Source organism: Urocitellus parryii, chromosome 9, assembly GCF_045843805.1.
Source record: "Urocitellus parryii isolate mUroPar1 chromosome 9, mUroPar1.hap1, whole genome shotgun sequence".
Classification (NCBI taxonomy): Eukaryota; Metazoa; Chordata; class Mammalia; order Rodentia; family Sciuridae; genus Urocitellus; species Urocitellus parryii.
In genome coordinates, this window is record NC_135539.1 from 28,585,806 (window position 1) to 28,607,512 (window position 21,707).

General features: G+C 53.0%; 1 protein-coding gene across 8 annotated transcripts in view; it reads right to left on the bottom strand.

Moving 5' to 3' along the window:
* The window catches only part of Cux1 (cut like homeobox 1), a 317,234-nt gene that overhangs the window by 165,129 nt on the left and 130,398 nt on the right, over positions 1-21,707 (bottom strand). For all 8 annotated transcript variants that reach the window (XM_026396850.2, XM_026396849.2, XM_026396847.2 and 5 more), the window contains exon 3: positions 7,410-7,457. In XM_026396850.2, the coding sequence (XP_026252635.2) occupies positions 7,410-7,457 (48 nt within the window). The remainder of the gene's footprint in view (positions 1-7,409; positions 7,458-21,707) is intronic.

A 21,707-nucleotide genomic window follows, 5' to 3' on the forward strand; every position in this document is an offset into this window, starting at 1 on the left:
AACTCGGGGCTCTCTCCCCTGAAAGGCCCATGGTGGCACTTCTTTGGTGTCACCTGAACATCACCAGCATGCTTCCCAGCTCCTGCCTGAGCCCAGGCGCACCGCAACACCTGGGCCTGGGAGACGGCAGAGTGGAAGGGACAAACGTTTGGTTTCAGATGTGCAGGAAAGAACCTCGAAGACTGCCTTGAAAGAACAGTGACAAAGCAGACAGCAGGATGAGCACCCTCGGTGCCTGCAGAGACCCGGCTCCTCTGGTTGGCAGGTGGCTGTGCTGCAGGAGGACCTCAGCCAGGGCAGCCATGCCACGCTCTGGAACTCCCCTCGCTTTCTGGGCTGTGCAGCATTCTGCCACCACGTGGTGACCCCAGGTCTTTATTCCCGAAGGCTCCCAGGGCACACGGAGCTTGTATTAATTAAACTCGTGCGTTTTTCTCTGGTGAGTCTTCTGTCACAGAGGTCATGACAAAATGCCACGGTGTTCTTTCTGCCATCTACGGCATCGGGGTTTTGGCCACTTATTCTTTTTGACACTTGGGAGGTGTTCTCTGGGATGCACAGGGTGGAGTTTCTCGGGAGGGATCCTGGGGAGTGGGACGACTGTGTCAAGGTACATGGGCTCTCATGGCCACCTTCTGACAGGTGGCTTACACTCCTACCTTCTTCAGTTCTGGGCAACCCGGGAGAGTAACCTAACTCGTGTTTCCTTGATCATTTCTAAGCTTGTGCCTTTTCACACATTCATTGACCACTCTGTTTTTTGTTTTTTTCTGAGAGTGATGTTCACAACTGTGGTGCTTCTTCTTTTTTTTTTTTTTTTGGTGGTGGTGGTGGTGGTATCGGGTGTTGAACTCAGCCACTGAGCCACTTCCCCAGCTCTGTTTCATATTTGATTAGAGACAGGGTCTGAGTTGCTTAGCACCTCGATTTTGCTGAGGCTGGTTTGAACTTGCGATCCTCCTGTCTCTGCCCTGGAGCTGCTGGGATTATGGGCGTGGGCCACTGAGCGCAGCACGTGCATCTTCTGATTGCGTCTGTCTTTTCTTGATACAAGAGCTTTAAGGTTCTGTGAGTGTTCAGCTTTTGGAACTACTGGTGAGACCTTGCTGGGACTCCCCCACACAGGACTGGGCACCGCACGGCCCTGGGAGATGCCATCTGTACCTCTGTCACCACAAACACAAGGCAGAGTCCTGAGTGTTTCCCTCAGATGATGTGTGATGTCCTGGGAAAGGGGACCTTTCTCTAGGTCACACATGAATCCAGTGGTGCCCTGGGTGTGTCTTTGCCTGTTCTTTAGGGCATCTTCCCACAACAAAAAGCTCTTACTTTAAAACTCTCATGTGGAGGATGGCAACCATCTCTTTCTTTATGGAATCCTTTCCAGGTAAGAAAGTCTCTCAACTCACGGTCCCATGCTGTGCATTCTCTTGGAGCAGGAGTAACGTGCTGACTTGCCTTAATTTGTGATTGCATGTGGTGTGAGGGGGTCCAATTCGTGAACTCCACAGAGAGGGACCACTGTCAAGGATGGACGGTGCATGGAAGAGTCCCCTTTCCTCAGTGCTTGGGGAAGCCACCTCTGCAATGCGCTTGCTCCTCTAAGTAGAAAGCAGCGGGTCTGCTGCTGTGTTTTTATTATGTTCCGTTGGTCTGCATCTCTGTACTCCAGTAATCTGGTAGGGCAAACCCTCCATTTCTTTTTTGTTCAGTATTATATTTATTATTACTGACCATTTGCTCTTGAATATACAGAAATTCTAGAATCAGTTTTTTACTTTAATTAAGAAAATCCTGTTGAGTTTATTATTTTTCTTCTCTCTTTGGAGTGGTACTGGGGATTGAACCCAGGGGTGCTTCACTACCGAGCTACACTGCCCCCTCCCCCTGCCCTTTATATTTTTTGAGACAGGGCCTTTCTAAGTTGCCGAGGCTGGTCTCAAACTTGCCATCTTCCTGCCTCAGCCTCCAGAGTAAGTGGGACTACAACACCTGACTCCTGTTGGGATTTTGATCGAAACAGCAATAACTATTATTATCAAATGAGACAAATCAGTCTTTCTCATAACAGTGAGAATTTCTATCTATGAATACCTAATTCTTCCCATTTAAATCTTCACTATCCATCAATATAAAGGTCTTGTTTTTCTCCTGAAAGAGCTCTGACATACATTTATTTCTAGGCACCTTTCTGCGATGCTTGTTCTCTCCAGGGGTATCCTTTTTAAAAACCACTTCTGGTTTGCCGCTGCTATGGAGTATGTGATCACTTCCACACATTGATGTGAATCTAGAAACTTGTTTAAAAATTGAGCCTCACTTGAAAATGGGCACTTTTATTTCTTGTGTTGTAATACTTAAACTTTTATTTCCCTTGTTTTTCTACACTAGCTAAGACTTTTCATTAGAAGGAAGTAGCAACCACAGGCATTCTTGTCCTGATCCTGGTAGCAAAGAAAATGTCTTCAACACCATGGGGTCTGGTGACTGAAGGATGTGTTTCATCAATACCTTTTACCAGGTTAAAGAAGTTTCCCTCTATTCCTAGTTTGCTGGTGGTTTTTATCAGAGATGGATTTTATCAAGTTCTTTTCCTGTAACTATTGAAATGACAATTTTTCTCTTTTAACCTGTTAATGATATTAACTGACACGGCTATATTTTTTTTTGAATATTAAACCAAACAGTATCCTGTGATGGACGGAGTTGGTGGACTCACTGGCCTTTCTAAAGCCCCTCGTGTGCACTCATAAATAAGGCTGAATTTTATTTTTCTTGCACTGTTCTTGTCTGGTTTTGGCACTGAAGTCACATAAGCCTATAAGATGCTTCCTAAAGGAGCATGCAAAGGATCAGAACTGTGTGCTCCCTGAAGACCACTCTCCCAGGGAGCCATCTGACTGCGGGATGCTTCTGGAGGAGCTTCGAGGCCATCCAGTTCCCACTGCCTCTCCAGTCATTGGAATAAAGCTGCTTCTAGCATTTTCTCGTCACCTCTCCCACCTGCTCAGCTACGACCTTGTCCCCACGGCAGGGTGGGGTGGGGTGGGGTGGGGTGGGGTGGAGGCTGCCCGAGCGCCCGGATGTGCATGTTCTCTTAGGTCCTTTCTATTTCATGCATTTCAGTTCTTATATCTATTACTATTAATACCCATGTATTTACTTAATATTGTTCATTATAATTAATGGGATTTAATTATTATTGATATGTAATCCTTATTATTAATATCATTAGTTTTAATTAATGATATTGTCATTTCCTTGTTTCTGTTGGAATTATTCTGCGGCACTTTTCTCAACTTGCTGTGGGGGGAGGACTTCCCAGTCTCTCACTCCTTCTGACATAAGCACTTGGGTTACTGCCCAGGAGGGTTTTCATCTCTCAGGACAGCTGGCCCAAGTGTCCCGGTCCCCTGCTAGGGCTGCCACAGCCAGCTCCCCACCCCAACTGTCCAAACCAGGACCCTCCCCAGGGAGAGGAGAAGGGGAGCAGTTCAAGAGACCCCGCATTTTCTTAGAGGGTGTATTTACCCGAGGACTTTTTTAAGCCGTCCTTAGGCTTGGACATGCTTTCAACTGTATTCAACATGTAGGTTAACACCTGCCCCCCATCAATCGGCTGGGATCAAAAAGCAGAAAATTAGGTATGGCAATCAATCAATCAATCTAATTTCAGTGTGAGTTAGCTTTGATGACTTTCCTATAATAATTATATATAATTGTTATGATTAGAAAATCTCAAACTTTTCAATCAAGGACAACAGCTATTTACAGGATTCTTGCAAGGCATTCCTGGGCACACGGCACCTTTCACCTCATCAACAGCGCCACCATCCATGTGGCAGAGGGAGCCCACCGTGGCTGGGGGTGAGGAGAAGGGATGTGGGTCCCAGGTGAGGCAGAGCGGGGGAGCCGGGAGGAGTCTAGCAGGTAAGTGGCTGCCCCAGCCACCAGGGCAGGTCAACCCCACATATGGACGCCACTCTGGAAACTCAGTGCCATGGACCCTGGAGTCAGGGTGCCTGGCTGTCTGCAAACCTCCTCTGTGGCTCCTGCTGGCTCTGTGTTCTCTTTCAGGGGGCCTCGGGGAGGAGACAACCTATACAAATTCTGGAGCAGGGCCAGTGCGTGCCCAGGCCCTGGCTCCATCTCTGCTTGACAGAATCAAAACCAAACGACAACAAAGCAAATTCTGGGCAAAGAACATTTTCTACACTAGTGCACGTTCTCTTAGGCCCTTTCTATTTCATGCATTTCATTGCACGAGCTGAAGTGCCCTGGGACGAGCTCAAAGAAAAAGGCGGGAACCAAAGCCACGTTTGGCAGAAACCAAGGAAGGCGTCGAGAGGGAGCCTCCAATGAGAGGCTCGCTGGGCCCCACAGGCTGCCCCGGCCTCTGGCAGAGGGAGACCACCTGCACCACTCCCGGGGCCTCCTGCAGAGTCCTCTGTGTGAACCCACAGGGAACCCACCTTTCACAGCAGGAGCAGCACTCCTGCGCCTGAAGTAACTATGAGAAAGTCACTAAGTAACTAGACATTTCTGTTAGCTCACTTAACATTCACAGAGCACACAGGAGGAAGAGGAAATGGGGAGGTGAGGCCAGGGGTGCAGAGCCACAGGTACTGGGATGAGCAGGTGTGCAGAGCTGGCTGCAAGGGTGCGGTGAGGCGTGGTGGGGTGGTGGGGACTGGCAGTCAGACCGTGTCACAGATTTCTGCTGAATGTGATTTTAGTTGCTCTTGCCGCAAATAAAGGAATAGATGTGAGCCATGGTGGGTATGTTAATTTGCTTCATCATAGTGACCACTTTAAGATCTGCACGTATCCCGTGACATTATGTTGTATGCCTTAAGTATACACAGTAACACTTATTTTAAAACACATAGTAATTACCAGAGGTTTGATAAATATTAATGGTGCTAAAAAGTTTCCTTTTCAAAGTGCCTTTTAAAAGTGGGCTAGTGGCAAGCCATCCGCTCTCAGGCATTGCCTTCCTCCTGTGGAGCCTGGAGGGTGCTGAGGAGCGAACCCAGGGCCTCACACATGCAGGCTCTGCCCAGCCCAAGGCATTTCCAATCTGACAGGACCAAAGCCAAGCCCCTAGCCCACCAAGAATGCAGGACAATCTGTACAAAAACGGGCCTTGATTCTCCCCCCTTAAAAAAATCAATTTAATAGATAAAAAAGGTGATATTGGGTGGGGGGAGAATAGACGTGTGTGCGCTGCCAAACCCAAATGCAGCGTGGGAACCGACTGCGCCCAGGGGGGGCAGAGCAGGGCAATTCCAAAAGCAGCTTGAGGAAGTAGGGAAATGAGATTCTGGACCAGGGCTGGATAACCTGAAGTCACTGCTCTGTCCCCAGGCATGAGTGGTAATCACTATGGCAATGCTGGGCAATCTTCCTGCTTCCTTAATTTAGGGGACACACACACACAGGTTTAAGGGCACAGTGTCATGCTTGGAAGCAAAAATAACCAATGGTCTTGGCAACCATGGTGAAAGCACAAACAGCCAGACAGGGTCAGACTTCGTGGATCAGCTGAGCCTTTTTTCAGCAGTGAGGCCCAGCATCACTTTCTGGATAGAAAATGGCCCCTGGTCACAAGAGGAATCTGTGCTTATATAGACTTCACTGCAAAATGGCTTAACCATTCAAGACTAACAGAACATATCAGGTTGGGCCCCCAGGAGACAGGCTGTGAGAATCTGAAATTTGTTTTTACTGGGCAAATGTGTTTTTCTGGGCTAGGATGGAGGAGAGGGTCCAGAGTTCGGCACTTATCCCCCCACCTCCAGGGTCTATTGTATGTCTCTGGGAAAGGACATATTGGGAGAGGATCAATGCTTGCTTTTCCAGGGATTGTCCTGTCACTGGGTGATGACTGCTTCACTCCCAGGGATTGTCCTGTCACTGGGAAAGGATAGATGTTATCAGTGTTCTGCTTTCTTCCTCCCTCCCTCTTCCCAGGCCACTCTGTTTTGGGGCTGTCATTTCCAACCCTCAACGCTACCCACGACTTATTCCCACATGTTTAGAGAAGGCTGGGTGGAGAGCAGACGTGGCAGATGCCAACAGGTGGGCAGCTGGGTGGAGGTGCACAGGTGTCAGTTGTACTGAGCCTTCTATCCTTAAGCAGCTTCCAAAATTTTCAAAACAAAAGAAAAACAAGCAGACACAGAAGCCTGCTGGGCTCTTTGCAGGCAGAGAACCCTAACCCAGGGGCCTCCCAAAAGCTTCGGAACAGAGAGCAGATAAGATCAAGTGCAGGAACACGTCAGGTAAGTGTCACTCATCAGGTGAGGATCTGGAGACAGACACCAAGGACAGACTATCCAAGGCCATCAGAGGCCTGGGATCCGGGCAGCCTGCTGGGCCTCAACTAGCCAAGGACAGGACACGGGCACTCCACAAGGATGGGTACATAAAAAAGAGGGTCACCGATCCACCTGGGGAACTCCTCACTGGCACTGCGGCTGCTCTTCTCTACGGACCTGGGGCATCCTGGCATCTCCCCTTTGGCCTCCTGCCTGCGCAACACACAACACACCTGCCTGCTGAGGGTTTGCCAAACAGGAGCCTAGCTACTAATGCTATTCCAGCCTTCCCAAGCGGTGTCAGCGAAAGGCACCAGTGTCCAGGCTGACCCACAGAGGAACCAGGGACCGCAGTATGACAGCACTCCTCAGCCCCCCAACACGGCCCTCCCTTCGGGCCCTCCCCTCCTGGGCCTGCAGGTCACCACTTGCATCTTCCTGGAACCTGTTGTCGGCACAGGGCCGGGAGGGAGCCAAGCGCCGCCCTCCTCCACCCTCGGTGCTCTCCGTGGGCGCCGTTCCTGTTCTCAGGCAGCAGACATCACAGGATGTCTCGGGTGACACGCTGCAGTTGTCTGCCAGACAGCTCAGCCATTCTCTGGAAGGAACCACTAGAACACGCTCCCTCACACCGGCAGGCTTCCTCCTGTGATTCCCGCCTGGCCTCTGGGGTTCAGATCCAGTGAAATTCCTCCCCTACAACCCTCAGAAAGCACCAGAATGTTCTGTCTGTTCCCATCTATTCCCTGCAGGAGGCCTGGGGCAGCAGCAGCCCGGATTAGCTCATAGCACAGGGCAACCCCTTGAGGTGTCCGTGGGCTCCTAAGGCCATAGAAGTGCAACCCTGCAGGGCATCTGTCCCCTGAACCACACCTTTCCACATCAACATGCAGCTTCCCTTTCCAGAAGGACTCGCACTGAGGACCTGGAGGGGAAAGTCCCATTATAAGTGCAAAGTCTGCACCATGTGGGGTCAGTGCAGCTGACGAGGCTCTGCCTGGGCAGATGTCCTGTCAATGGCATCGACTTAGTGAGACTGAGACAACAGGCCCAGCGCGGCTGGGGCATGAACTGAAGGTGAAGGCTTACCTCCCCCTGGAAGCTCTTCAGCAGCGGCGCTACCTGCTTGCGCAAATCCTGGAGCAGCAGCAGCGGGGCAGCAGCAGCGTGGGGAAGGAAAGAGAAGGGAACACTGGTTAGCGCTTCAAGACAGCTCGAGTCCCAGAGTTCTGAGCTTATGCCCGCAACATAAAGCCTTCCCGCCCCTCTCCCAACCCGAGTGCCCACTTGGGAACTAATGCTCCCTTACGTGAGAGCACAGCGGGTCTCACTTCCACTAAGTCCCGGTTAGAACCTGCCATGGGCTGCAGTCCCCATGTCGGTCCCTAAGTGGAGTCACTGAGGCTGCTTCTCTTGGGAAGGCCTGGGCCGCTGTCGTGTTTCAGCAGCTGTCTTGTGACCTGCTAACGGGAGGGCCAGCCTGTTCTGAAGCCCTCCTGGCAGTCACTGGGAACTCCACCCTGAGCCAACAGTCCTGTGCCCATGCTGTAGGAGGGGACAGCCTGTCCACATACCCCTACGATCTCAAGGATTTACTTTAAGGCGTGTAAACACCTGTCTGAGCAAGACCCACACGCCAGATCAGATTCACTACGTCTGGGACAAGAACATCCACAACTTTTTTCAGTTCCAGGCTGACCCAGATGTATGTGCCCATCTGAAACCGGCCAGGGCTGGTAAGGACAGACACCAGTCCGACCAAGGCACAGGAAGAAGATAAAGTATTATTTTAGAAAAATAAACCTAACACTATGAGAAAATACAGGAGGAAAGATAAAGTCAAATTATGACAGTGAGGAAGTGCTTCACAGGGACAGCGGGTGAGCTGGGGAGAGGGGCAGGACTTTTACAGCTGATAGCAGAGGGCCAGGCTGGGCTCTCAGGGCACCTGCCCCTGCCCTGTCACCAGGACGCCCTCAGAACAAAGGACAGCAAGGCACAGGTGAACCTGAGCCTGCGCCTGGACTCTGTGGACCCGGGGTGAAGGCAGGCAGGAGTGGGGGCTAGGGCAGAGCTTCAAGGGGTTCAGAACAGGGAAGGGGATGGCAGATCTGGGCAATGCTGATTCCGACTTCTGGCTCAGCCACTCTCTAACTGTGGGACAAGGGAAGTCACTTTGTGAGCCTCAGCCACCACCTCTAAGTGCCTAAGGGCGGCCTCGTCTTCCTGGGAGGAGGCAGCGGCAGGTGGGGCTGGGGCAGGCTGCTTGGCTCCTGGCACTCCACCCTTTCCAACTGGGACCCAGTGAGCCTGGCAGCTGGACCGTCAGCCTCACACGGAGATGGATGAGGGGAGCCCTGCCACCCTGGGGCGGTAGGGAGCCCAATCCTCTCCCACTCTGGGATGCTGCAGTTCTAGAACTCGCTGGAGGTGTGCCAGCTTTGGTAACTGCCTGTTCAACAGCATTTTGGGTTCCATTAACCAAGCTCCTAAATCAAAGGGCCCTCCATGCTTAGCTCTTACAGATGGGCTCCCCCAGACATAAAACTACCCATCATCTCCTCAGGGCCGCCTATGGCCTACCCAGGGAGCCCTGGTTAGGAAATCTCGCTCCAGGAGGTGCCGTCCAGCGCGGGGGCCGATGGCCACGTGTGGCTATTTATGTCTAACTGTAACTTAATTAAAGCTAAATAAGGTTGGAGAATTCAGCTCCTCAGCCACTCTGGCCACGTGAGGCCGGCAGACACAGAACGTCCCCAGCACTGCAGGGCCCACGAGCAAGGCAGCTCCGTGAGCTTCTGTGAAGGAGCCACCCCACATGACTCGGCCCCTCACTGCACAGACAATTCATCCCCCTCCTAGGGACACGCTTTTCTGAAAGATGCACTCCTAAACGTGTTCCCTATTCCCTAGAGAAGACCACGTTTCAACTCCTCCACTGGATGGTTTTCTGGATTCCCGTTTTTTTTTTCCCTAATATTCACTTATTTTTATGTGGTGCTGAGGATCAACCCCTCAGCGCTCTGCCACTGAGCCACAACCCCAGTGTTTTCTGGATTTCTAAACCAAGTTCAATGACAAAAAATAATCACACTCTTTCTCAGTTTCTTCTGCACTCGGGCTGTCCTAATCGTGGCAGGCACGATGATGGGCCCCTAGAGATGCCCACATCTCGATCCCTGGAGCATGTGGGAACGCTGGGTCTCATGGTGATGGGGACTTTGGAGATGTGAACAAATTAGGGACCATAAGTAGGGAGAAGACTAGATTATCCAGGTGGCCGGTGTCCTGGCAGTGACCGTGTAAGAGGGAGGCAGGAGTGCCGGGGTGAGGGAAGGGGACTTGAGGACAGACACAGGGTCGGAATGCTATCGGGGTACAGGCCAGGGACCGAGGGTAGCTGGGGAGCTGAAGGAGACCAGGACAGACCCATCGCTGGGCTGCTGAAGGGAACATACTTGGGCCACATCTTTGCAATCCCGTTTGGGATTCGTGGGCTCTGGCCTCGTCAGATAACAGATCCCTGTAGTTCTGGCCTCTAAGACCAGGTGAGCGGCTACTGCAGCGGCAGGAAGGAAAAGCAGGCGGGTTCTTACCCTCTGCACTCCTCAGAAGGCGGAGGGCAAAACGTAACACTGTGAGGGGACGAGGGGACAAGGGCCACCCGGGTCGATACCACATTCCAAACACCACGAATCAGCCACAGTGCTTTGCAGGAGGCCTGGTCTCCCTGGGCCGTGATGCAGGAGGGTAAGTGCAGGTGGGAGGTGTGTGTGCCTTGCTGGTGGTGACCTGGTGCCCTGCCGGGAGTGGAGACCCTGGTGGGGCAAGGGAGGGCGCAGGCAGACTCCCCTGGAGAGAGGGGGTTCTCCCCCTCCCCAGGCAAGGACAACAGGAGGATGGCCACGTGGCACGACTGTGGTCACAGACTGCAAACCCAGGACAATGGATGGAGTTAGCGTCCGTTTCCGCAGAGGCTGAATGTGCATGAAGGTGGCCTGGTCGGGAGGCGTGGCTGCCTTGGCCAGCGTGGGCTAAGAGGGATGCCACTCATCCCGCCTGGGACTCACAGTCCATGGCATCCAGGGCACCAGAATCGCCTCTAACACACTACACAAGCGACCCTCCTCTCACATGGGGAGGCACAGACACTTGCGCATCTTATTTTTAAAAACTAAGACATGAAAAAATCAAGGAAAATAAGCCAATGAGAGGCTTGCCTTCCGACTGTCAGACGCCAAGGAGCTGGACTGGAGGCTGGCTGCTCGCCCTAAGGGGACTAGGTTCATGGGGTGGCCCTTGGGCCCTGCCCTGCAATATTTGACAGCCAGTAGCCCCTGCTGACCGCTTGGGCTCTGAGCAGTCCCCTGGAGACAGCCAGGGTGGCCCAGCACAGGCTACGCATTCCGGCATTCCTCCCTCTGAGCTCCAGACAGGGACCTGGTGACAGGAGCGCAGCCTCTGCTTTCCGGCTGGGGCTGCTGCAGGTGGCGTGGGTTCTGCCTGCCCCTCTTCCTGCAGCTTCCAACGCAGAGCTGGGTGGCATTTTGCTGAGGACACCCAGGCACGGGTGGGTTGAAGACTCTAGAAAGTTGGAAGCTGAGTCCCCCCATACCAGACCCCATGTCTGCTTCCCCAGAGGGCTAACAGGCCCTTTCCTGCCGACCCCACCCACAGGGCAGGCTGCAGTGTGGCCCAGGCCTGGAGCACAGGTGCTCTGCAGTCTGGGAACTGGCAGTGGGTCGGGTCGGCAGGAAGATCGAATCTGGACCTGCTGCCCTGGGTGTTAGCTTGACTTTGGGCCACACCTCAGGCCAGCGCTGGTCTCCTCCATGCTACTAAGGGCCTGGCACACCAGAAGGACTCAGCCCTGAGTGGAGTGGACATGAAAGCAAATGAAAGAACAAGTGGAGAACAGACGACCCTCCAGGGGAGCCGAGACCCAGCAAGCGGGAGGTCGCAGCCTACAGAAGAGCCCTCGGGCCTGGGTTCCCGCCTAGGGTGGCTCTGTCCACTGCAGGCCAAGCCAGCCACACACAGCTTCCTGTTCTCTAGTGCCACCCTGACAACGCAGCTGGAATACGTGAAGTTGGCTTTGGCTTCATTTCACCCAGTGTGTCCCAAATGCGACCCTTTCACAAGAAATTGATGTAAAAATTAGCAAGGTATTTTTACGTATATTTCCATTTCATTTTGTTCACTGACTTGTATTTCTGCTTTGAGGTTCTGCTGTCTGCTGTGCACTGCATGCTCAGCTCACCGTCTCAGTTTGGACTGGCCAAGGTCAAGTGCCCGTAGCCACACGGCTGGCAACCTCTATCCTGGGCTGCTTGGGCTGAGAGACATCCAGTCGGGGCTCTCCTGGGAGGGGGGTGGCAGGGGCAGGGGGACGGCAGGGAGAGCGCGCGGCCAAGTGAGGAGTGAGCTCAAGAGGAAAAAGGCGGTCACTGTGCCAATGCTGCCCCGAGATGAGGACTAGGAAGGGACTGTTCATGGGATGTCGCAGCTTGAGCTGAGCCGGGGACAGAACCAGCTCAGCAAGTGCAGGAACATCCTGAGAAACCCGGAGTCCAGGGGAAGGAGGCAAGAGAGACCCACAAGGTCTGAAGTGCCAACTCGATGTCTGCCACGAGCTGAGCACTGGAGCCAAGGGCTCCTCACAGTGATCCCATCAACATGAGGGACAGGTCTGCTGTCCGGACAAGACCCTGAGGCTCAGAAAGGGAGGGGAATTTGATCAAGATTACTGGAAGGGTTAGAGTTTGAACCCAGATTTCCCTCTAAAGTCCACACCACAGTGAGGTTTTTTAAAGGATGTAATCACGGTGGCCCCATATGGGCACAGGCACAGCATACAGAGGCCACCCAGATAGCAGGCCACACGGTGGTGGGGTGGGGCGCAGGGTATGTACAGGCCCATCCCTCCAAGGCTTATCAAGGCCCAAATTCAGAGAGAAACAGTGAAGCCGGATGGGGCCGTGGAAGGAGAAGGGCAGGGGAGCCGAGATGCAGGCCACAGCAGGTGCCCCCAACCCGGCCCACCTGGCACAGTGCTGACTCCTGAGAACACCAGCTCAGGAGGTGAGAAAATCATTTCTACATCTATGGCAGAATCCCAGCTGGGCCGAAGAGCCTCGCCAGCCCCGTGTCCTTACATAAAGCAAACTCCTCTTTAGCAACATGCTTTTCTTTTAAAAAAAACATTTATTTGAGCATTTGCAAGTCTTGCCGCGACCCCCTGAAACAAGCTTTGGTATTAAAGCTGGACGTGTGTTTGCACACGCATGCGCACATGCATGTTTAGAGACAGTTGAGAGGAAAAAACCGCTATATGTTCACACATCACACGCAAACTGACACCGCCGCGCTCCAAGTCACCAGCTAAAAACCACTCGTTCTAATTTTATTTTTGGCAGCTTGAGACATTCTTTATCCAACTCTGCTGCCTACAAAGATTCTCCAGCTCTGCACCTAACTGAGGAAGAGACCCGAGGATGCTCGATTTTAGCCCGCGGGCTCCCTGGTCAGCCAGGCCATGGCTCCATCTGTTCCCCTCTCAGAGTGCAGCGCCCGGGCCATCTGAGCGCTGTGGACACTGCGGTTCTGGGCCACCCACACGCCCTCTGCTACCATCACAGCTGAAGCTAGTGGGCTCCGGCCAGTCACAACCACACTAGAAGGGGCGGGAAGGAGCGAGCAGCACACACAGCCCCAGCGAGGACCTGCAGCTGCACACGTAGTTCAGCCACAGGCTGCCCCTGACCCTGGCTTCTTTCCATCCAGTTCCACCCACAGAGCGAGAGGCAGCGAGCACCTCCATGTGGCGCAGATCAATGTCCTGGACAGTGCTGCTATCAGGTGTCTGTTGGCAACAGTCACAGCTGCTCGTTTCAACCCTCCCTCGAGTGCACAGCAAAGAATGAGCCAGGTCTGTAGAGACGCGGCCACGCGAGAGGGATTGCATTGTTCTCAAAACCGCTGATTCACAACACAGGTTTTAGACCAGAAAACTGAACAGGAAAGTGCCATTAAGGCCTTTTCCAGATGACAGAGGAGCTGGTGAGATGAGTTCTCATTTAAAAGCAAGAAAGTCAAAGTGGCCAGGTACCCTGAGGCCGCACCTGGAAAGCGGGGACCCTGCAAACCAGGCTGCCCGGGCCTTCGAGGTGCAGACCTCGGCCTTCTGCCATTCGGGGGGTCGGGTGGTCTCTGCAAGGCTCTGTCCCTCTGGGCCCTAGTCTCTTGCTTCCCAATGGCATGCAAGACCAGGGCAGGGCGGTGGCCTGCGTACCAGCCATGTGTCGGACTCAGGGCTGGCGGCTCCCCGAGCTGCTGTGCTGGGGCCCAGCTCAGTCCCTCAGAATATGGCTCGGTGTCTACTAGGAAGGACAAGAAATTGCTGGGCCAGCACAGACACTGTGCGCAAGGGAAAGGTGGGTCACAGACCCTCAGGTGGGTCACAGACGCACCTTCAGGCTCACAGAGCAACCTCCACAAACATTTGATAGTCTGAGATTTTCTGGATGTTCTACTAAGTTGCACAACCTCTTTTTTGGGGGGAGGAGGTACCAGGGATTGAACCCAGAGGCACTCGACCACCAAGCCACATTCCCAGCCTTGTTTTCTAGACTCAGGGTCTCACTGAGTTGCTTGCTGTGCCTTGCTTTTGCTGAGGCTGGCTTTGAACTCGCGATCCTCCTGCCCAGAGCCGCTGGGATGACAGGTGTGCGCCCCCTGCGCCGGGCCACAGAGTCCTTTTCACTCCACAGTGACTAAGGCGCATCTCTACGGAACAGTTCTACATTATCCAAAACCTCTGCCGTCTTAGTGTGCTGTCCTCGCTGGTGGCAGCCCTGCAGTGGGGTCCTGCCTTCTCTGGTGACAGTGTGTATTTTCCAAGTGCTCCGGGCAGGGTGGGAGTGGTGGGGTGGCTGAACTGAGTCATCCCCAAAAGGCCCAATTCTGCGCCTGTTGGAGGGTTGCCTACGGCCCTCCCTCACCTGCCCACAGCCACCTCCTGTTTCAGAACCACCTCTTTCCCTGGCCTCAGGTCACATTTTCTTCCTGTGTTGGGGAGGTGAAGCATTGGTCACAGCTGCCTGGTGACGAGGCACACCCACCCAGGGCTGGAGAATGTCATCTCCACGTGAGTTCCCTGGCCCCTGGTTTTCCCATTAGGCCTCACAACAACCAAAGTCCAACTGGAAAATGTGTTAAGGGTACGTCAAAGATGACCGTCCATAGCTCATTTCAGCAAATGGACACGGCAAGTGTAACCTGTGCCACTGCTCCATGCTATGCTCAGAAAACACAGCTGCTTGCTTAATTCAGATGTCACTTATTTCCATACTCTGATTTTGAAAATGGTGAAACATAATAGTGCAAGAATTATAGCTGATAAAACACAGTGCACCACAAAATGAATTCAAATTAAAATAATAGGTCCTTGGTTTTATTTTTTAAATCTATTGTAGTCTAAATTTTAGGTATTTTTTTGAAAAATCTCCTTTGCTTCTAAAACACAAACTAACATATTTTGCGAATTATGATTTTTGCTTCAAACTGATTTGTGGGAGAGGATGGGGTGGGACAGGGTGAGATGAGGGTGGTGATGGCCATTACATGACGGTGAGACCTGGGGAGTGGGACCATTTACCTGCCCTGCGTGCATCTGAAACAGCAGACACTTCCCCAGACTTTTCCCTGCGGGGTGCACACGGCCTTCAGCTGGGAGCTCACAGCATCACAGAGCAGGCCAAGAGCCAGGGGAGCACAACCGGGGCACCTCTCAGATCACAACGACAATTCGTCAACCTGCCACCTTGGCAGGTTCACCTGGAAATGCCAGGACTCTCTGGTCCAGTCTCTTGCCACAGTGTCCTGGCTGACCTGCCCATCCCGGAATGGGCTTGTCGAACTGGGGCTTGTCATGTGATTGGAGTCCCCCTGGCACAGGGAGATGCTGCTATTTGGGGGAAGCTGTCCTGTACCATGGTCACTAGTAACAGCTGGTGAATAATTCACTAGGGCCTGGGGGAGGCAGAGTAGGTGCAAGGTGACCCCTGCTCCTGTCCCTCTCATGTGCTGTACGCGATATGTGGCTCCCTTAGTGGGGTGGGTACAACAGCTCCCCATATCCCTGGCTCTGCACAGGAGAACAGCTGGCCTGAAAGTGGGGAATGGCTGTGGTTCCCGCTTCTGGGGACACCGGGGACGGGGCTTGGCTCTCCCAATGCCTTCCAATCCAAGGGTACCTGGGCTGGACCAGGCTCCCTCCCTGTGAGGGCCAGCACATGGCTGGCTGCTGTTCTAAGCTCCTGCCGGCATCTCTAAAGCCATCAACACAACTCCTGCCCAGGAAGCAGCCACCTAGAAAGCCCCTACCCTGGAGAAAGACAACTCTGGGAGAGCAGGGGACAGGGCTCTGGGAGAGCAGGGGACAGGGTTCTGAAACAGCCGCTGGCAGTGTCCATCACCTACACAGCCTATATCGAGGAAAGAATGCTGAAGACCTTTAAAGTGCAACGCGCAGGCAGCCGGGTTCTAGATCACTCAGATGCGAGCAAGCGGCAATCTGAATGGAATAATCTCCTCTGAAATCCAGACATTTCTATGTAGCATTTTTAAAGGGAAAAATATGCTAAGAAGTTTAATTTCAGAAGTTGCGCTCACCATTTATAAGAAACTAGAATGGATGCAACATCACACAGTAGAGCAGCTTAACAATCCAGGGTTTCTCTAGAAAGTGACTTCTTCCCACCAAAACATTTCCCTTAACAAATAAGGCGAGGACCCCTGTTCTAGACCTGAAAGCCAGACCCTGAAGCGTGTGCCAGGGGGCCTCCAGCCACTGAGGCTTCGCCCCCAGGTCTGCAGCCCCCTGAAGTGTGCCGAGGACGGCTGTGCTCACGGTCATCAAGATGACCTACACTAGGCGCAGCGTCCCAGGCCAGGCTCACTGCCTGCAGGATGCGTCTGCTTTCTTAAGAAGCCACATCTTCTGATAGGAACTTCTGGGAATTTGTGTCCTAGGTATGAAGGTCTGGACAGTGCCGAGGGGAGGACAGTCCCTCTTTGTGTTTGCGTCCCTGGATTTCACTTGTGGCAGCTGCGATTCTCCTTGTCCAGCACACCAGAGCCCGGGTGTGGGGCCAGGTGCGGGGTTTCCAAACTAGACAACACGCTGTGTGTTTCCCGATGGTGGCTGAGCGGAGAGTGAAGTTTCCCTTTGTTCCAGGATCCTGGGACCTTCACTTCCCATCTCGTCACTGAAGATGAACCACACAGTATTGACAGGCACCCTGCCTTCCAATGCTGTCACAGACAAGCACGCGCTCCTTCCAGCCTCGGCGGTAGAAAGGGTAATTTTAAATGGCATTTAAACTGGAGTGTTAAATAAAAAATATCTTTCCATACAACAGCAGACAGTATGTCCTGGCAATTTCTCAAAGATTTTAGTTCACAGATTTGAGAAAATTCCATTAGCTTTAATTATTTATCAGCAGTCAATTTAGATTACTGTTCTTGACCTATTTTCACGGCGTACGGGCCACCCAGCAATGGAATAAATGAATAGTCTTTTGCTGCAATGGTTGATTTTCTGAAATAATAGAAATCTAGTTTAAAGAAGGAATGAAACCCCAAACATGTAATTACCACAACACAGACCCTGCCATCCTGCTTTGTAGCTGGATAAAATGCACATCTTTGTGAGTTTTTTGGTTATTAAATAAGATTATCTTGAAAGGGATAAACTGGCTCATGCTATAATTTCTTCCCATTTAAATTTCTTTGCTCCATTTAAAACACGTTCTGTGTCCCGGTGGAAAGTCCCCTTATGCTGATGGATGAGCCTTCAGCACCATCCTAAGAAAGCTGTGTGCCGGAGGACGGGCTGGGGTGCCTGGTGGTGAGCGGTGAGGGCCAGCAAGGGGCACTGGGGGCAGTGGTGCCCAAGTTCCTGAGTAAGAATGAACCTGCAAGACTTGCCAGCTGATGCACAGTGGCCCAGGTGCCGCATTGCGGACTCCACACGTAGGCAGAGGATGGAAGGATGGGGTGCAGAGGATGGCAGGACGGGATGCAGAGGCAGGGGGGTGCAGAGGCAGGGGGAAGAGCAGACTGGAGATATGTGGAGGCCGGGCAGGAAGGAGGAACTGGTGGCGTGTGGCAGCAGCTGAGCACTGTGGCAGACCCTAAATGCCACAAGGCCATGATCCTCAGGGAAGGCTGAGGATCTGGCTCCACAGACCCTGCCAAGGGTCCAGGGGGTCAAAGCTATTTGTCATCTGCTGTGCCCACGTTTTCCCACAAATGAAGAGCTTTCTAGAAGGACTTCGACCTGTGAAGACACCCTCACTCTGACACTGCACAAAGTTGTGTTCGCACCTTTCGCGTGGCCAACAGCGACAGACAGACACATACATACCCAAGCCAAGCTCCCAGTTTTAAGAGACCAGAGGATTGCTAGAGAAAAGACTTCACAAGGATTCCCGTCTGGGAGCCAAAGCTGGTGATGGCCAGCATGTCAAGCTCTGTGTCCACTCTGGGGACAGTCCTCCTGTGGGCCTGGACTGGTGTGACCGTGCTGGCTCTCACCATGTGGGCTATGTTGCCCCTGCCTATCTCCTACGGCCATCTGTCCTGGGGCAGCAGCCTCCTGCAGGACAATGGGTGGCCAGAGGGTCGATCCTCTCATTTCAAACTATTCTTCTAGGCTGCTTTCTGAACTGCACACGTCCCAAACTCTAGTTTTTATTTCAGAACTTTGAAACACTGCTCTGAGTTGTCAAAGACCAGAACCCACATTACACATTCAGAGCCCACATGAGCATTGAACAGGTGCACTGAATGAGAGGGCAGGGCACCGTCCTCGAGGGGCTGGTGGCCTGGCGGGGGTGGTCAAGGGCCTCGGTCTCGGCAGCCTGTTTGCTATGGTGCTGAAAACCTGCAGGCCAAGGGAACCCACAGGGCACTCCTCCTAGGCTGGCTGTGAAGCTGACCCTTGTGGGAAGTGCTGCACAGGGGTCCTGTGTGCCAGGCTGGGGGCATTTCCTGGGGCACATTATACCCAGGATTCTCTGACACCAACCAGGAAGGGTCACCCTGCTTCCCTCAGACAAGGCCACTGCTTCACTTACTCCAGACCCTGACCCTGCTGACACGCAGATGAATGGCCATTTACAACTAGAATGTGGAGCGACCCCTTGCTTAAGGCTTTCACCATCAGGAATCCACCTTTTAGAGCCACCACAGACGAAGACGTCAGAAATGGAGGCATGATCCACGCACAGGAGCCCAGCGCATGCAGGATGGAAAAAAGGAGGAGCACTGTGGATCCCAGGTAGGGAGAGATCCTGAGGGAGTTTTCAGTAAGGCGACCCGAGGCGGCACGACAGGGAGCTGGTAAGAGTACCTCTCTACAAACAGCGAATGCTGAACATGTACATGGCTTCCATCCTTCACCAGACACTGGCTGGGGGAGGACTGGGGTCTCCTGGCACCACCACAGGGGCCTTCAATTGTGAGCAAGACCACCTGGTTCCTGGGCCACCCATCTGGCTTCTATCCACAGGGGCCTCGTGAGTTGAGTCGCCACCGCACAGGGAACAGTCACTATGCTGAACCACCAAGCAAAGCTCACGCGCGGGCTGTGTTTCAGAGGCAGGTCCAGGAAGGCTTCGTGGGCAGGGGGCACCCGGGTCAGGTCTGTCCAGTGAACAGCAGGGGGGTGGGGTGGGGGATGACCAGGAGCCACACACCACAAAGTATGTCGTCAGTGGAACCCTAAAGGTGCAAACACAAACAAACACACATGCAGGGGAATGTCCCCAGTCCACAGTACTTTGAATTCTAAAGCTTTTTGAGCATGGACACAGTTGGGATCTCAGAATTTGGACTAGAGATGCTCAAAGGTTAATGTTTACACCAATACCCCCAAATCTGAAAAACTGAGAAACTGTAACTACTTCCAGTCTGCTGCAAACACTGTGCTAGGGAATCTCAACCTGCACAGGCACCTGGAAGGGCCGGAAGGGCACTAGCGTTGAGCGGCCAGCGGACCCATGGGTACGGGACACGGCTCCCACTTCACTCCTCTGTAGGTCAAGTATGTCCTTTTAAACAAAAACGTTCTTTTGAAAACTGAATATGGCTCACAGAATGACTGGATTATCTACGCGGTGGTCACTCAACGTCGGCAACACCAGGCAAGAGTGACCACATGGCCAACTACACCCCTGGGCACACAGTCAGGCCTGTGCAACCCACAAACAGCAAACGCCAGGGCTGCCACTGCCCAGCGAGACCACACCCATGTCCCCAGGGCAGGATACCTTCTGGTCCATCTCAGACTCACACCTGCTATATTTAAATAAAACACTAAGATTGGCCCCGTATCCATGCTACAGAATGGTGTGCACAACACCATCCTAATGGTTCTGAGATATCTACTGTCTCAACATAGAAAGATGAGAAGGCTCTAACGCCACCGCCTAACACCCATGTCCAGATGGCAGGGGATTCAGCACCCTCTTCCCCATGCTACATGCTTCATGTGACATGCAGATTTCAATAATGAGCATTCATGCTTTTCATCCAGAGGACCAGGTCTCAGGCCTCAAGGAATCTTGGAGACTTAAAACATCATCTCAAACTGACACCTAAGGGGCAGGAGGGCCCCCAGCCAGTCCCAGCGTGAGCAGGGTCTCTTCAGCTCCCAGATGGGAAACATCTGTTTTCAGCAGGCAAACCACGAACAAGAGCAAGCAGACCAGGCCCAAGAGATCCTTAAGACGCAGAGCGGCTCTGCCACAGGCCCTCTCAGTGCTGCCTCGGGGTCCTCGGCTCCCCACCCCAGGGCCTCTGCAAGCTCACTTGCCATCTATGTGCAGCTAGCTCACCTGAAGTTCCACAGCCTGCAAAAGGCCAGGAAACAGGCGGGACCCAAGGGCACCCCATGGCCACTGGGCTTCCTTGAGTCCTGATTGTTTCCACAAGTTGGGGTGAGAGCCTTTGGGGCATGTGCTGGCAGCGCGTAGATTTTCCCAGCGTTTATTATTGATCTATCTCCTGCGCAGCCACTATAAACAGTGTGTGCTGATGATCAGGCTGGGATAAAGGGAAGCCTCTGCAGGCTGTGGGCTTCCTGGTGGAAATCCCGCAGACCTGGGCCAATTCGCCCACCCACCTGTGCGAGTATTTCTGACCCACCACAAATCACAGCTGGTTGAATCCACAGATGCAGAACTTGAGAATGTGGAGGACAGCTGTAGGGGCCTCAAATTATATTTTTCATATAAATACCCAACAGAGAGAGCTCTGCCTTTCAACTCCCCTCTGAAGGATCCCACCACGGCCACCCCAAACCCAGGCTCTCACTGTCCTCTGGGACCTGCCTCTTCCTGCAGACAGCTGCCCTTCTGCTGTGTCCCTCCCCCTTGGCACACATGTGCCAGGGACCCAGGCAGCAGAGCCAGACTCAGCTTGGAAGCTGCTGCACTTGAAGGAAGCACACAGCTGGGTGCTCATCTGTCACCCGTCCCTGAAAACACAGCCACGAATTACATCTGCTCAATGGCAGACAGGACGAGAAGAGTCTGTCTAGGAGCAGATCAACCAGCAGAGCACAGACCACTCTGCTTCTGGCAAGGGTGGGATAGTGGTGGTCACACTGCACATATGAACCTGGGCCTAGGGAAAAATCGCTGAAGCTTGGAGAGTTCTGTGTGCACTGCTAAATACACAGCTTTACAATACCGTGGCATGTAAAGAAATAATGACAATAAAGGGGTCACAAAGACAAGGTGCAGAGGCAGGAAAGCAGCAGAGTCCTCCTGCAGTCGTTCTCAGGGCTGATACCAGGAGTCACTCCACGGGGCCCTGGGACTTTCTTTTGATTACACACGATGGCTTCTTTGTGGCAAAACAGCTTAGGAGAGAAATGGGTGAAGACACCCGCTCTCGGCTGGAGCTGCTGGCCAACCAGATGAATCACAGAGAAGTCCATAAACGTCGAGAGCAGCTGCCCAGACTTTTCTTTTATTACCATATATGGCAAATATAGATCTATTTATCTCCAACCATCTCGACTTCAGCTTTAGCAATTTTCATACCTTATTGTCTTTCCTAAAAGTTTATCTTGATCTACGACATAGACTGTGCGCCCAAGGACAGCACTAAACCCGTAACCCAAGGCTGGGTATTCGGGGATGACGGCAGAATGTCCACAGTGCTGCGCATCCAAGGCAGGCCCTCGTCCCCAGCTGTCCACATTCCAGCCACATCCAGCTGAGCAGCACAGGGCGGAGGACTCCCCGAGAAGGCCACCTGAACAGGCCTCTCCCGGGTGCTGTGTGCTTCTTATCACATGCTCAGGCACTGGCTGAA